The following is a 12715-nucleotide window of genomic DNA, read 5'->3' as shown; positions in this document are numbered from 1 at the left end:
TTTTAGAAACAGAGCAGCTCTTCTAAGGGCCATGAAAAGGTCATTTGATTTTACAAAGTATCTTATATTTTACAAAATACTTTACAGCTGTGCTGGTTAGTTATTTCTTGTGTCAATTCTCTAAACTGTTTCACTACCTTTTTTCTCTACTTTATGGATGAGAAAGGAGCTTAGGAGAGGTTAAGTCATATGCCCATGGTCACAAAGCAAAACAAAGGGAAAATTAAAATAGGATGAGTTATATGAAAAATGACAAATGGTTCAATCAAACCCAATAGGGAAACCAAGGATGAAACTGATTTTTTAAGTGTGGGGAGGGGGACATCTCAGCCACTGTTTCCTCCCCAGAACTATATGTCTAAATGAATCATGACCAGATGCAGAATGAAAGCATCATTCCTTGACAACAAAATATCAAATTCTTTGATATTATGAGAAGCATACATGTTTGTGATATTTCACAATGATACTTACCCAAATGGGCAATAAACTCTTGAGCAGAATCAACATATTTCAGGATCTTCTTCAAAAATTTATAGGCAAACCTCTTTTCCATGGAGGAGGCATCCAGTTCCATATCCTTCATACCTCTAGGTTGGAAACCGGTAAGCCCCAGGAAGTAACAGAGATAACTACGTGACTTCGGTGCACCAGCAATCCTACCTGTGCCGACTTAATTTTCCAAATGTTAATGGTTATTCTGGCTCAGTGACCTGACTCATCATTTGACTGATTTCCTCTTGCACTTGGAACCTGCTTCTGTGAGCACGGTATACATGTACTACAATAATCCCTGAAAAGATTTTTCAAAAAGATCTTTATCATTCACTGAACAAATATTAAGCTGGGGAGAAATCAGAGAAGCAAGCGAGAACCCCTGCCCTCATGGAACTTACATGCTAGCTATAGACAACACAAACAATATATAAAACAAAAACTACGTGGGATGCTGGAAGTTAAGTTTTTGAAGAAAAATAGAAGCAAGATGAAAGGGCCCAGAAGTGCCTCTGAAGTGGGGGAGAGAAGACTGTAATGTTAAATAATCAGTGTTGCTCTCATTGGGAGGAGGACATCGGAATAAAGGCTTGAGGGAGGTGAGGAGGTGAGCCGCATGGACATCTGGGGAAAGAGCTTTCCGGATACAGGGAGTGGAGGTGTAACGGTCCTGAGGCGGAAACATGCATGACGAACTGAAGGAATATGGTCGAGGCCAGTGTGGATGGCATGGAAGTGAGCAGGCAGTCGAGGGTGGGGGAGGGTGGGGAGGGGGTGGGGTGGGGTGGGCAGTGGAGTAAATCGCTAGGACCCTGTGTGCCATCCTTCGAATTTAGCTTTTGCTCTGAGATGGGAAGCTATTGAAAGTTTTGAATAAAGGAATGACATGATATGACGTACACTGCAGCAGAATTACTCTAGTTGCTAGGATAGAAAGTTGGCTGTGGGGACAAGGGTTGTGACCGGGTACCTCGGTAGGAGGGTCTTTCAGGAATGAAGGTGACAGTACCAAGCAGATGAGAAGTGGTCAGATTCTGAGTAGCTTCAGGGAAGAATCTCCCCAGTGGGAGAGATTCATTAGGAAATCAAGATTTCCTGAAGGATTGGATGTCAGTTGGGAGAAACAGAGGAGTCAAGGTTTTGGGCTTGAGCACCGGGAAGAAAGGGCTGTCACTGAATGATGGGGAAGCTGAGGGTGGAGCAGGTCTATGGCGTGGGTAGCAGGAAACTAGGAGATCTCCTTGGTGACAGGGTCCCCGTCCTGCTCGGCACACCCAGTGCCCCCACAGGCTCTGGCACATGGTAAATGACCACTATGTTGGCTAAATTCAACTCTCTTTCTCCTTCTCCCCTCCTATTTCCTTGATTTTCTGTTTCGTTACAGTAAAGAAGAATGTTCCATTTCTGTGAGCAAGTCATTTATCAGCAAATCACAGTACGCCTTGGTCTTGGTGTTAAGAACAAGATTAAAACGACGATGGGAGCCTTTCTCAGTTTCCCGGGAGGCTGCCTCCTGCTGCCTGACCTTTGCTGCTCTACAAAATGACAAATACGTTTTGCTATCTTTTCGTGTGAGGTACAACAGAAATATTTGTATAGATTTTTATTTGGGTTCGTGCCATTCAATGGCAAAAATTCTATAGGAAACGAAAAGAAGCAAACAGCACCTGGCTCAGCAAACATTGGTTTTAGGAGGAATGGCTCCATCAGAAGAGGGACACCGCTAGCCTGTTTCTCATTCTACAAGGGACACACACAGCAAGCGGGATCCTATGTAGCACAGCCCACCACCAGCATTTGACCGGTGAGAAAATTGGTTCTATTTTTAAGATGTAAGCAGCCAAGGACATTCTCCTCGAAGACATTCCCCTACATAATTCTGATAAACCTAAGGGTGAGATAAAACGTCGTTGGGGACCATGACTCATTCAGTCTCCCCAGTGGAGCTGCGTCTTCATAAGAATCATTTAGTTTCCTTCGTTCACAGAGTCTGTTTCTGTCAGTTATGCTTACTATACTGTTATTATGCAATTTAATTACACACCATATAAAACAACAAAATGAAAAGTGCAAAGGGAACTGATGATTCTATGAGAACTAAGGCGCGTATTTTGCAAAGACTTCCAATCGCAAATTTCCAAACCCATCGTTTTTTGGAGTAGGTATGGGTGATAAAACTGGAAAAAGATAGGGGAAGAAAAAAAAAGTCATTGAGAAGAATACTCAGTTAAGGCACTTACATTGTTTTGTTTGTTCCTTAATTCTCACTACTCTTTAAGAAAGCCCAAATTCCAAAGCTTTGGGGATGCAATATGGATGTGGTTTATAATTCCAACTGGCAGGACAACATATGAAGAAAAGGCGTGGGCTTACAGCACAAGATTTGTGAATGAATGCATGTTTATGCTTCAAGTTAAAATCAAATGTTCCAGGTCTGTGTGTATAATTTGTCACGACTCAATGCTGTAACTGATTTTGAAAAATTGCTACCGACCAGTCCTGTTTATGTCAGAAAAGAGGGCTTCATCCTCCAAAGTAAACATTTTCTTATTTCAAAAGGCCCAACCGCTGTCCTTACTCTTATGTGCTATGTAGGCCGGTGAGCAACTACCTGGAGAGGGGAGACTACACCCACAAAAGCCCAGCTTTTCTCCCGCTAACATCACCTGGAAGATGACTTACCTAGAAACCACAATGCCATTCACCTGGAGGAATTTAAACAGGTCTTGTGCCTTCTCTCGGTCTCTAAACTTTTCCTTGGCAGTCAAGGTGTCATATGGTACCAAAAGAGGGTGACTGCCACCACCTGGGGCCAGGAAAGCAAGAGGTGACAAAATATTTGGCTCTTCCTTTGCATTTCTGGGGAAATACACCAGCCCCCCGGCTCACCTTCTGGGAAGATGCTGGGAACCAGACTTACCTTTGCTCTCTAGCTCCAGCTTCTTCTTCTTGGCCCAGATATTATGATAGTTCTCAGCTACCGCCTCCACCATTCCCTGTGTCCCAACGAGGAGGCAATAGTCAGAGAGGAAGCAAGAAAACCGGTTTCAGATCTGCCAGGCTATTTCAGGCAACCTTGGGAACAGAGGACCAGCAAATGCTAACAGCACATTGCTGAGTGTCTCTCATCATTAATTAGTCTGTGCTTATGCACCTCATTAGTTTTGTATCTTCCCACACACAGAAAACAATTTCGAATTCTGTCCTTCCCTTGTAACTTATTATCCTGGCAGTTTGATGCATTTATGAGAAACACACATTTCCATTTGAAAGTGCAATCTGGTGGCACTTCATTTGTCATAGGAGCTCAGTATCTTACTCCTGACCTGAGATTAGGGAACTGGAAGTGGGGGTGAAGGAAAAGTCTAGAATCCCTGAAAGCCTTTAGCATAGCAAATGAAAAATAATCACATCTTGGGGAAAACCACTGCAAACAAAATTCCTCAGATAGAATTTATCTTTATAAGGTTCATAAAACAGTGACCTGGAATGAAGGGTGTACTTTGGGAAGAAACGTTCTCTAAGGTCCAAAGGGTTGGTAAGATGGACTCTCCAAGTAGTAACAGTGCCTGGCTGGGGTCCGTCTAGGCCACCAGTGTGTGCGAGAGGAAGGAATGGGAGGTAGACGCTTAGGGCTTTTAATTGCATCCTCTTGGTGGTATGTCCCCAAATCCTGCAACGACTGCTTGTCTGCACCGTTCTGGAGAACTCGAGTGAATCCCAACCAGCTATGCAAGTGTCCTTATCATTGGGGGGACCTACTGGGACCAGGAAAGCACCCCAACCCAGGGGTTTTTCACAGATTTTCTCCTGTTATTAGTTCTGTTTTGGGTTTTGCTATAGTAATGTGTTATTATGATGTCCCTGCTAGAGGTACAAAGCCTCACATTCTTAGATGATTGGTTAATTCTGCTGAGACTTTCCCTGTCAGCTCTGTGCAGCGTGGCCCTCTTCAGTTTGACATTTTAGTGGTGATATGTTCTTGGCATTCTTTTCTTATTCTCTCTCTCTCTCTCGCACATGCTCTCTCTCTCTTGCGCATGCTCTCTCTCTCTCTTTTTTTTTTAAAGAAAACTCTTTGGAGGGTAACATAGCCTGCACGTGAGGGGTTTTAGAAAGCAAGTTACACTGTTCTGAAAGTATCAACACTGACCTGGAGCTCCCTGGAGAGCACCACGTTGGAGAGGTCCAGGGGGGCTGGGCTGTAGCTGTTGCCCTAGGAAAGCAAAGGCAGAATCACTGGGGTTGCCATTATTTTTCTCATTCTTAACAGCATCCTGACATCAGCTGCCAAAGATGGATACTGAAAGAACCCCAGGGCTCATCACCTCTGAAACCCCAGGGAGAGCTTTCCCAGATTCTCCATGGCTTCTACTGGCCCAGTGTCGGCCTTCGTCATACCTGGCTGGCCTGGGACATGCTTCGAAGCTTCTCACTTTCCCGCTGTTGAACTAGGGCTTCTCCCTCTTTGGTCCTCTCCACAGTCCAGCCCATAGCTAACATGGTTTTCAGGGACTCTCTGGCCGGCCAGCGATAAATTTCCTTCTCCTAGAAGGAAATTTGAGCAGAAGAGGTTTGCAGAGCTTGCCCCGACACCCTGCCAGGCCTGTCTCTCTGTGGAAGCTGGATCTCACAGTGGATGGGGTGCTACCTGCCTTCAGCATCCTCTCACAAGGTCAGAAGACCCTCTGCAGCGCCCTAGCTGAAACACGTGATCAGTCTTTCTGATGTTTTTAAACACAGGGCCCCACAGTCTCCTGCCTCCAGAGGGAATGTCCCAGACATTATCCAGTTTGTGGGTAAAGAGGAGCAAGCACAGAGTGACTCCTTTTGTTCCAGGAGCCGTTTAAGAGAGGATTTGCCAAAACACGTCTGCACGAAGCTCTCCCTTGAGCTTGGGAAATAGAATTCCTTAGACTTAGAATTCTCTGTAGAGCTATGCACAATTTGAAAGATGGTCAATATGCACACAAAGAGACACATGCCATCCTTTACTTGTGACACTAGGCCTAAAGCTTACAAAGAACTCATTGATCGCAAGATAGGAATTCAGAGTTGAGTTGAAGTAAATTTCTTAATTAAAAAAAACCCAGGAGACCTATCCTTAGTTCCTTGGGGATGCTCTTCTCTGCTCCCTTTATCTTCCATGACTGGAAATCATTTCTTTCTGAGTTTTCTCCAGCAATTCTCCTCTCCCCGCACCTCAACAATCTAAAAAAAAGCTCTTCCTAGTTCAGTTGCAAGTGAACTGCAAATGCATTTTGGCCCAGCCTCTAAGTGCTGACTGGTGCTTCTTTATCCAAAGGCAAGGCAACCAGCTCGGCCACTCAGGGTTACCAAGGCCTGTTCCTTACCTTCTCCGTTAACGTCTTGAAAGGTCTAATCAATGGATGTGTCTTCACATTTTCATCCAGGGAAATCCCATATTTCCATCCATTCTGACTCTGTAGAAATGTTCTCAGTTCAAATATCCTCAGCACCCAAACAGCCCTGCTACTGACCTATCTCTCTGCTGCTATTTTCACTGAACGAATGGAATAATGGAATGTGACAGAGCTTGGAAATGCACCCCCCTGCCCCCCCAAAAAAGTCTAATTAATCCTTTAAGGCCATCAGGCTCTCTGCCCCCTGAATTTTGAACTCTGCTCCTTTGTTTCTTCTTGTTTTAATTGCTGTCCCCTCCACTTACTTGCTTGTGTGTCAGGCTCACTACAGACAGCAGGATGTTTCAAAAGACACGAGAACAATGCTTCGCAGGTCAGTGTGTCCCATTCACAGGCAGGCACAGAAGTCAAGGCTAAAGGCAACTGAGGACAGGACCCCCCGCCCACTGCATGGAGGGGGCTGATTTGGTTTGTATCCCTTGCCCGCCAACCCCACAGCAACACTGGAGCAATGCATGTTTCCTCAAGTCACAGAAGTTGAAGAATTTCAAAAGCCATTCAGCAAACATTGTCTGAATGCATACTACAGTAGGTACCAGACTCTGTCCTAGGCTTTGTGGATACAGAGATAAGTAAGACTCCCTGATTTCTGTAACGTCACAGCTCAAAGGCACCTGGTTGCTCTTTCAATCTCTGCCTCTGCCCATTTGTTAATGTGTATTTTTCTCAAGTTTCTGTCCCTTCTCATGGGGTACTTTCTCCCTGGGTAACCTAATCTAGGCCCATGGTCCATAAGAGGACTAATCTCAAATCAGTATTTCCAGCCCAGATCTCTCTCCTAATTTCCAAACTTACTGAAGCTCTGCTTGGAGGTTTCTATAGGTACCTCTCAACATGTCTGACCCAGAACCTGCACTTTCCTTTTCTAAGTGGCCCTTCCTTCTTGGGTCCCCTCTATCTCAGTGAATGGCACCAGCTTCTATTCACTTTCTAAGTCAGAAATGTGGGAATCTTCCTTGACAGTCCCTTCTCCTCTGCACCTTCTCACCTGTGTTCAACCTCCCACACCTATTCATTTGTCTGCCTCTCCCCAGCTGCCCTGCTCCTCGGGTCCCCACCAGCTGTCACCTGGATTACTGCAACAGTTTCCTACATGGTCTCGTAGCCACCAGTCTTGCCATCTTTCTCTGACTCCATTTTGTACACCACTGCCAGATGATATTTATAAAATCACCCCAGTCAGGGCACTCCACTGCTTTAACATTTTCTGACTCCCAGCTGCCATCATGGTAAAATGCAAACTCCACAGCGAAAATCTTGTTGACCTCTCTACACTTATCTCTCCATTGCTTCCCTGCCCTACTCCATGGTCCTGCCATGTTGAACTCTGGTTCCCTAAAGTCCCCAAACGGTCTCTTGCTTCTGTGGGTCTGCACCTGCGGTTCCCATGGCCTGCAATGCACTCGTCTCTCTGTGCCCGAACAGAGACCCATCCTTTATCACATACGGTAGATGTCCCACCTCGAGGAAGTGAGCTTGGACCCCCAATACTGGATCAGACACGCCTCCTATGTGCTCTAAGCCTGCACTCAAGCTCATTGCAGCCATGAACACCTTGTACCACCACGGCTAGTTTATTTTGTTTCTCCCACGGGACTGTAAGGCTCTTGAGGACAAGGAAAACACTCTTCTTGTTAGCTAATCAACGCCCACTTGGCAATGGCGAGCAAACATATTTCCTTGAAAACATGAAACTTACAGTTTAGTGGAAGAGAGAGATTAATCAAATACCACAGCAATGAATGGATAGCTGATAACTGGCACAAATGTATAAGTATTATAAATAGAACTACATAATATTGCTATAAAAATACTAAGACAGAAAAGAGCGAGGTGCTAAGAGAGCCTGTATCTGAGAAATCTGGGAAGGAGCCACCCTAGGAATACACACTTGGATGGATATTTAAAGGCTGAGTTGGTGAATGCTGTGTGTACATGTGTGAGTGCAGAGGGGCACCTGGCTCACACAGATGGTTTCAGGCACATGTAGGGTGTGCATATATGTGCATGTGTTTGTGTGTGGGGGGCAGGTAAAGGGAAGCAATGTGGCTGGAGGGCAGAGGGTGAAGGGAGAGATGAGGCTAGAGATGGCAGCAGAGGCCAGACTCGGCAGTGCCCATCAGGCCACGTTAAGGATTTTGATCTTCATATTAAAAATACTTAGAAGCTCTTAAGGGATATTAACAAGGAGAAGGGGCTATATGGGAGACCAGTGGTAGGATATGACCAAATTTGCATCCTGAAACTATCGCTTGCCTTCAGCATGAAGACGGGTGAAAATACACGTGGGCAGACTAGTTAGGAGGTCTGGGCAAAAGATGACTGCAGCCTGAACTAAAGCCATGGCATAGGGATAAAGAGAACTATTCAAATCCAAGAGAGACTACGGAGGTAACATCCCCATGGCTTAGTGATGGACTGGACATTGCTATGAAGTGATGGGGGGTGTCACTTCCCCCTATTTCACAGGCTGGCCAAATGGCATATGTAAAGCGTGGTGAGAAAATACAGATGCTTTTGTGCAAGGGTCAGCAAACTGCAGCCCTTGGGCCCAATCCAGCCGACCATCTGCTTTATAACTACAGTTTTACTGGAACACAGGCCAGCTCTATCCTTTCTGCACTGTGTGTGGCTGCTTTTGTTCTACAAGGGCAGAGATGAGGAGTTGCAATGGAGGCTGCTTGGCCCACAAAGCCTCAAATGCCTACTATCTGGCCCTTTACAGAAAACTTCTGTCAACCCCTGCTCTCGAATTGTGAGGTATTAGCTCATTCCGCAGTTACAATGATTGCCGTGATCCTCAGCCCCCAATAGGGACCACAAAAGAATAAGAGCTGAGCCCAGACCGATACAGAGGCTGAGCCAGTGGTACAAGGTGTCCCCTCTCCAGGGCACACTGCTTAGAGGTGATTTCTGTGGCCTTGCTGTGGATGTGGTGCACACCTGTTCCATGGTGTAAGCCGCAGCTGAGCAATGGCTCCAGTCCTTAAATGGCTGCCCACAGGAATCCTGGATGTCTTTGGCACATTCCTCCCACTCTGCCTGCCAGCAGTAAAGGGCTGACAGAGCAATTAAACTTATTAAGCAGGCTGACCTCATGTGGTGAGGAATTTTAAACACCAGATGGACAGGCTTAGTATTAATAAGGGAGTGTCTAGGACGTCTACCGCTGCCCGTCATCGGAAGACGTGTGTCCTCCCTCCCTAGAATAAAGTCCAACTTCCTGGCAAAATGCAAAAGTTAATGCTTTCAATTTCATTTTTCCTTTAAAAAACATCAAAGAAAAGTATTAATAAAAGCCTCCTCCTGCACTGCATTAAGCGTTTATGTCAAACACACGCAAGCACATGCTTGGGAGGAAACTTCAGCAAATGTAATGTTGAGAAAGAAGTTAACACTCCTATAATCGATCATTTTCTTGAGAAATACAAAAAAGCAGCACCACCAGCTGCTGCCGCCTATATCTCTGACCTCCACCAACCCTGGGAAATTGCTGCTCAGAAATAATGAATGCTCTCGGCATGGCCAGTCTGTCACTTAGGAATCAGGCAGATTTCCAGGATTGGACTCTTTAATGTTCTGGGGCTGTTTTTTCCCCCTGACAATTGTCAGTTGGATGCTAATCCCTACCTTGTCACAGGCCCATTTATCATGTGAGTGCTCAGCATACTTGGTGACGATGTACTCCAATTTTTCAGGCAAGGAGAAACTGAAATGAGGAGGGAAAAAACAAATGACAACCCACCCAAACACTTCAGCCAGATGTGCTGAAAAGATGGACAGAGCCAACAACAATCAACTGTTTCAGAAGTTGGATTTGATCAACCAGCTAACCCAAAGCTGAAGCTGGTCTCCAGACACAGTGAGCTTCCTGGGCTGAAGGTGTGGCCCATCCGGCTGGGTCACAGACACACCCATGTCTAATCGGGGGTGTCTCTGCAGGGAGCTCTGTTGCACACATAGCCTCCCTCCAGCTGCTCTGGGTTCTTGTGACTCCTGAGGAAGCACTTTGGCTCCTGGGCCAGACCTGTTCAGGTTATGCAGTGAGAATCCCTTCATCCAAAGACACTGGCCTGTCATCTTATAGCTCCAATTTGAGAATGGCAGGGATGGGTAGAGGATTAAATGTTACAAAATAGTGATTGTCTACCTTTTTGGGTTCAGTGATTCCTATTTAAATCCTAGAATTTTGGAAGTATAGTAGGCACCTGTGGTTTCTGTTAGCCCAGCGGCTTTTGCCCCTTCTGCTGGTCAGAGTGCCTCCCTTTCTGTAGGGACGGAGTCCCAGAGAGCAGTTTCCAGGCTCTCGACCTCACGTGGAAAGGTGCTGGCTCTGGGAGTAGATGGCCATCAGCTGTAACTAGTTGGCCATCAGCTGTACCAGTTAGCCATTAGCCACCAATATAACTGCCGTGGCTATACTAGAAAGCATGGATTGCAGCTAGCAAGTGAGGTTAGCAAGCAGATTGTGGATTGTGGATCATGTCTCTCCCGGCCGCCAGTGAGACTGGGGTGCAGAAAGACTCCTTGTTAGGGTACTGGCGGATGTTTGCTTTTGTGTCATGATGAGCCACCATCGAGAATATAGTGGTATGACTCCCCTGTCTATGGCTCTGTTCCTTTTCAACCACACCATATTCTGTGTCCACCTGCCGAGAGCAGGACCAGAGACCCTGCATTACACTTTTCCTGTAAGGAACAAGTCTTGCATTGTGTAGTCTTATGTGAATTGCCTCTGAGAAGGAGCATCTGACCTGGCCATTCTGACTCATTCTCCCAGGAAGTTGAATCTTGTGTTGGGTGAGACCATGACAGCAGACTCTTCAAAGAGATTCATCTCATGGGGACACCTGAACATTGTCCTTTGGCCATTCTGCCTTGGCTCCTGTCCTTGCCGAGGTTGAGTTACTCAGCCTATCACTAGGTTTTGATAATGACCCCTTTTGCAAAGAGGCCTTTTCTACCTACATTAGCCAGAGTCAGTCTCTATTACTCACATTACTCGAAGAACCACACTGGTGTCAGAAGTATACGTAGATAAAACCGAACTCCCAAGGCAGCATGGAACCACTCACCATTACCACACAACGGCTAGAGTACACAGCCTTGCCTCCTATGTTTACAAAAGCATCCAAGTTATTCCACCACTTGTCCTTTGGCACACTTCCACTCTCACAGGGTGAACGTGTCCAAAGCCGATACCTGCTTCATCTTTGGCTCCCGCTGGATGTTTACCATGCCTCTTACCTCTTCCTTACCACAGGTTCAATTCTGTTTGGAATATTCAATCCATTCAGCTAAAGGCTCCGTCTGATGGAATGTGTACTTAATTTTCCCAAAGACGAATTTTACACAGTATCAAAGCTGACAGCCCCTGGGAAGGGCTCAGGCTATGGCTCTCATTTGAGGACTACTGCCACAAAACACAAGTCCGAGGGGCTCATATAGGATGTCTTACTTTCCCTGCTCATTCTAAAGACGTTTTGGAGCTCTTCATTTAAAATGCACCTGGAGATAAAGACTATATGTCTCACGACATATTATCATAACTGGAGCAGAACTGCCATTAGCCCATTGAGGATATGTTTTATCCATGACCTAATCATCACCAGTGAGGAATGCTGGCCAATCCGACGGTGAAATTAGAGGTGCTATTGTGGGGTTATTCCAAAGTTCCAGCATCCCTTGGCGTGGCAAAGAGCAGGTCCAGTCTCTCAGGTAAGGACCCCATACTGTTCTGCCATCATATCCTCAGGCCTTGCCGGAGTTCAGCCGAATATTATTTATGGAGCTGTTTTGATGTTATTAGAACTGTAAAGGCCTAATTCACAAAGACTGAAGATTTTGCCAAAAAACCCATTAATAAATTAATCACCTCATTTGTCACGGTGGTCCTGCAATGCCTCAGGTGACATTTATTTGTGGAGAGCACCCATCTCTTACATTAAATCAATTCCACCCTCCAAAAAAAGCCTGGAATATAATACTACAGTATATAATCAGACATGGGTGGATTAATCCTTCAGGAATGGAGGCAGTCCAGTGCCTGATGTGACTTGTAGTGTCAAGGGCAGTGACGAGCAGTATTGGTGGAGGGAAGGAAGGGACACTTAAATTTCTTGCTACCTTGTGTGAGAGAAATACTGGCCACTGGGTGAAATACAGGACCAGCTAAGAGATGATTCTGGACTCACTTCATGGTGTTGATAGGTTTGGGGTCAAAGTTGCCGTCTGCATCCACTGAAATCTGTTTCTCCAACGTGGCCGAGATTCTGGTATCTAGATAATCTGGTGGCAATGCCCCAGCTATAGCACTGAGACAAGGCAGGGCCATTCGGAAAAGATCTGGGTCATACTTCTGTGAGGAAAAGCAAAGACCATGTTAGTACAGAAACCAGAACCACGGCCACCCCACAGAACCATTCACCAATTAGCTGAACCAAAAAAATGCATTCACTTGTCGAGGTTAACCAATGTGGGGAACATGTGAGCCCTTTAACACATTCTGGTGGAAACTGAGGGACCCCTGGAGGATGACATGATAGTCTGTAAAGTCTTTGCATTAAGTTGAAAAACATTCAATCAAGGTTTAAATCAATCTCCTAAATAGTTAATTTCAAGAATAGCTAAGGGTTAAATTGGTTCTCACTAGGCCAGAAATGTCTGTAAACTTATCTGCTATGGATGCTTATAGAAACTGACCCAACCTGTGACTGGAGAGGGTATAAGAAACTTTGCCAGGCCCCTCATATGTTGATATCATCAGCAGACTGCTC

At 45.7% G+C, this 12715-nt stretch overlaps 1 protein-coding gene across 1 annotated transcript in view; it reads right to left on the bottom strand.

The window, feature by feature from the left end:
- Nucleotides 1-12715, bottom strand: part of RYR3 (ryanodine receptor 3) — a 477803-nt gene that overhangs the window by 86036 nt on the left and 379052 nt on the right. The window contains 8 exon segments of the mRNA XM_074327936.1: nucleotides 475-590; nucleotides 3178-3301; nucleotides 3416-3491; nucleotides 4649-4711; nucleotides 4897-5043; nucleotides 5850-5939; nucleotides 9570-9648; nucleotides 12134-12297. Coding sequence (XP_074184037.1) covers nucleotides 475-590; nucleotides 3178-3301; nucleotides 3416-3491; nucleotides 4649-4711; nucleotides 4897-5043; nucleotides 5850-5939; nucleotides 9570-9648; nucleotides 12134-12297 — 859 coding nt within the window.

The sequence above is a fragment of the Rhinolophus sinicus genome, linkage group LG03, assembly GCF_036562045.2.
Source record: "Rhinolophus sinicus isolate RSC01 linkage group LG03, ASM3656204v1, whole genome shotgun sequence".
NCBI lineage: Eukaryota > Metazoa > Chordata > Mammalia > Chiroptera > Rhinolophidae > Rhinolophus > Rhinolophus sinicus.
This window is presented reverse-complemented; position numbering and strand designations above follow the sequence as displayed.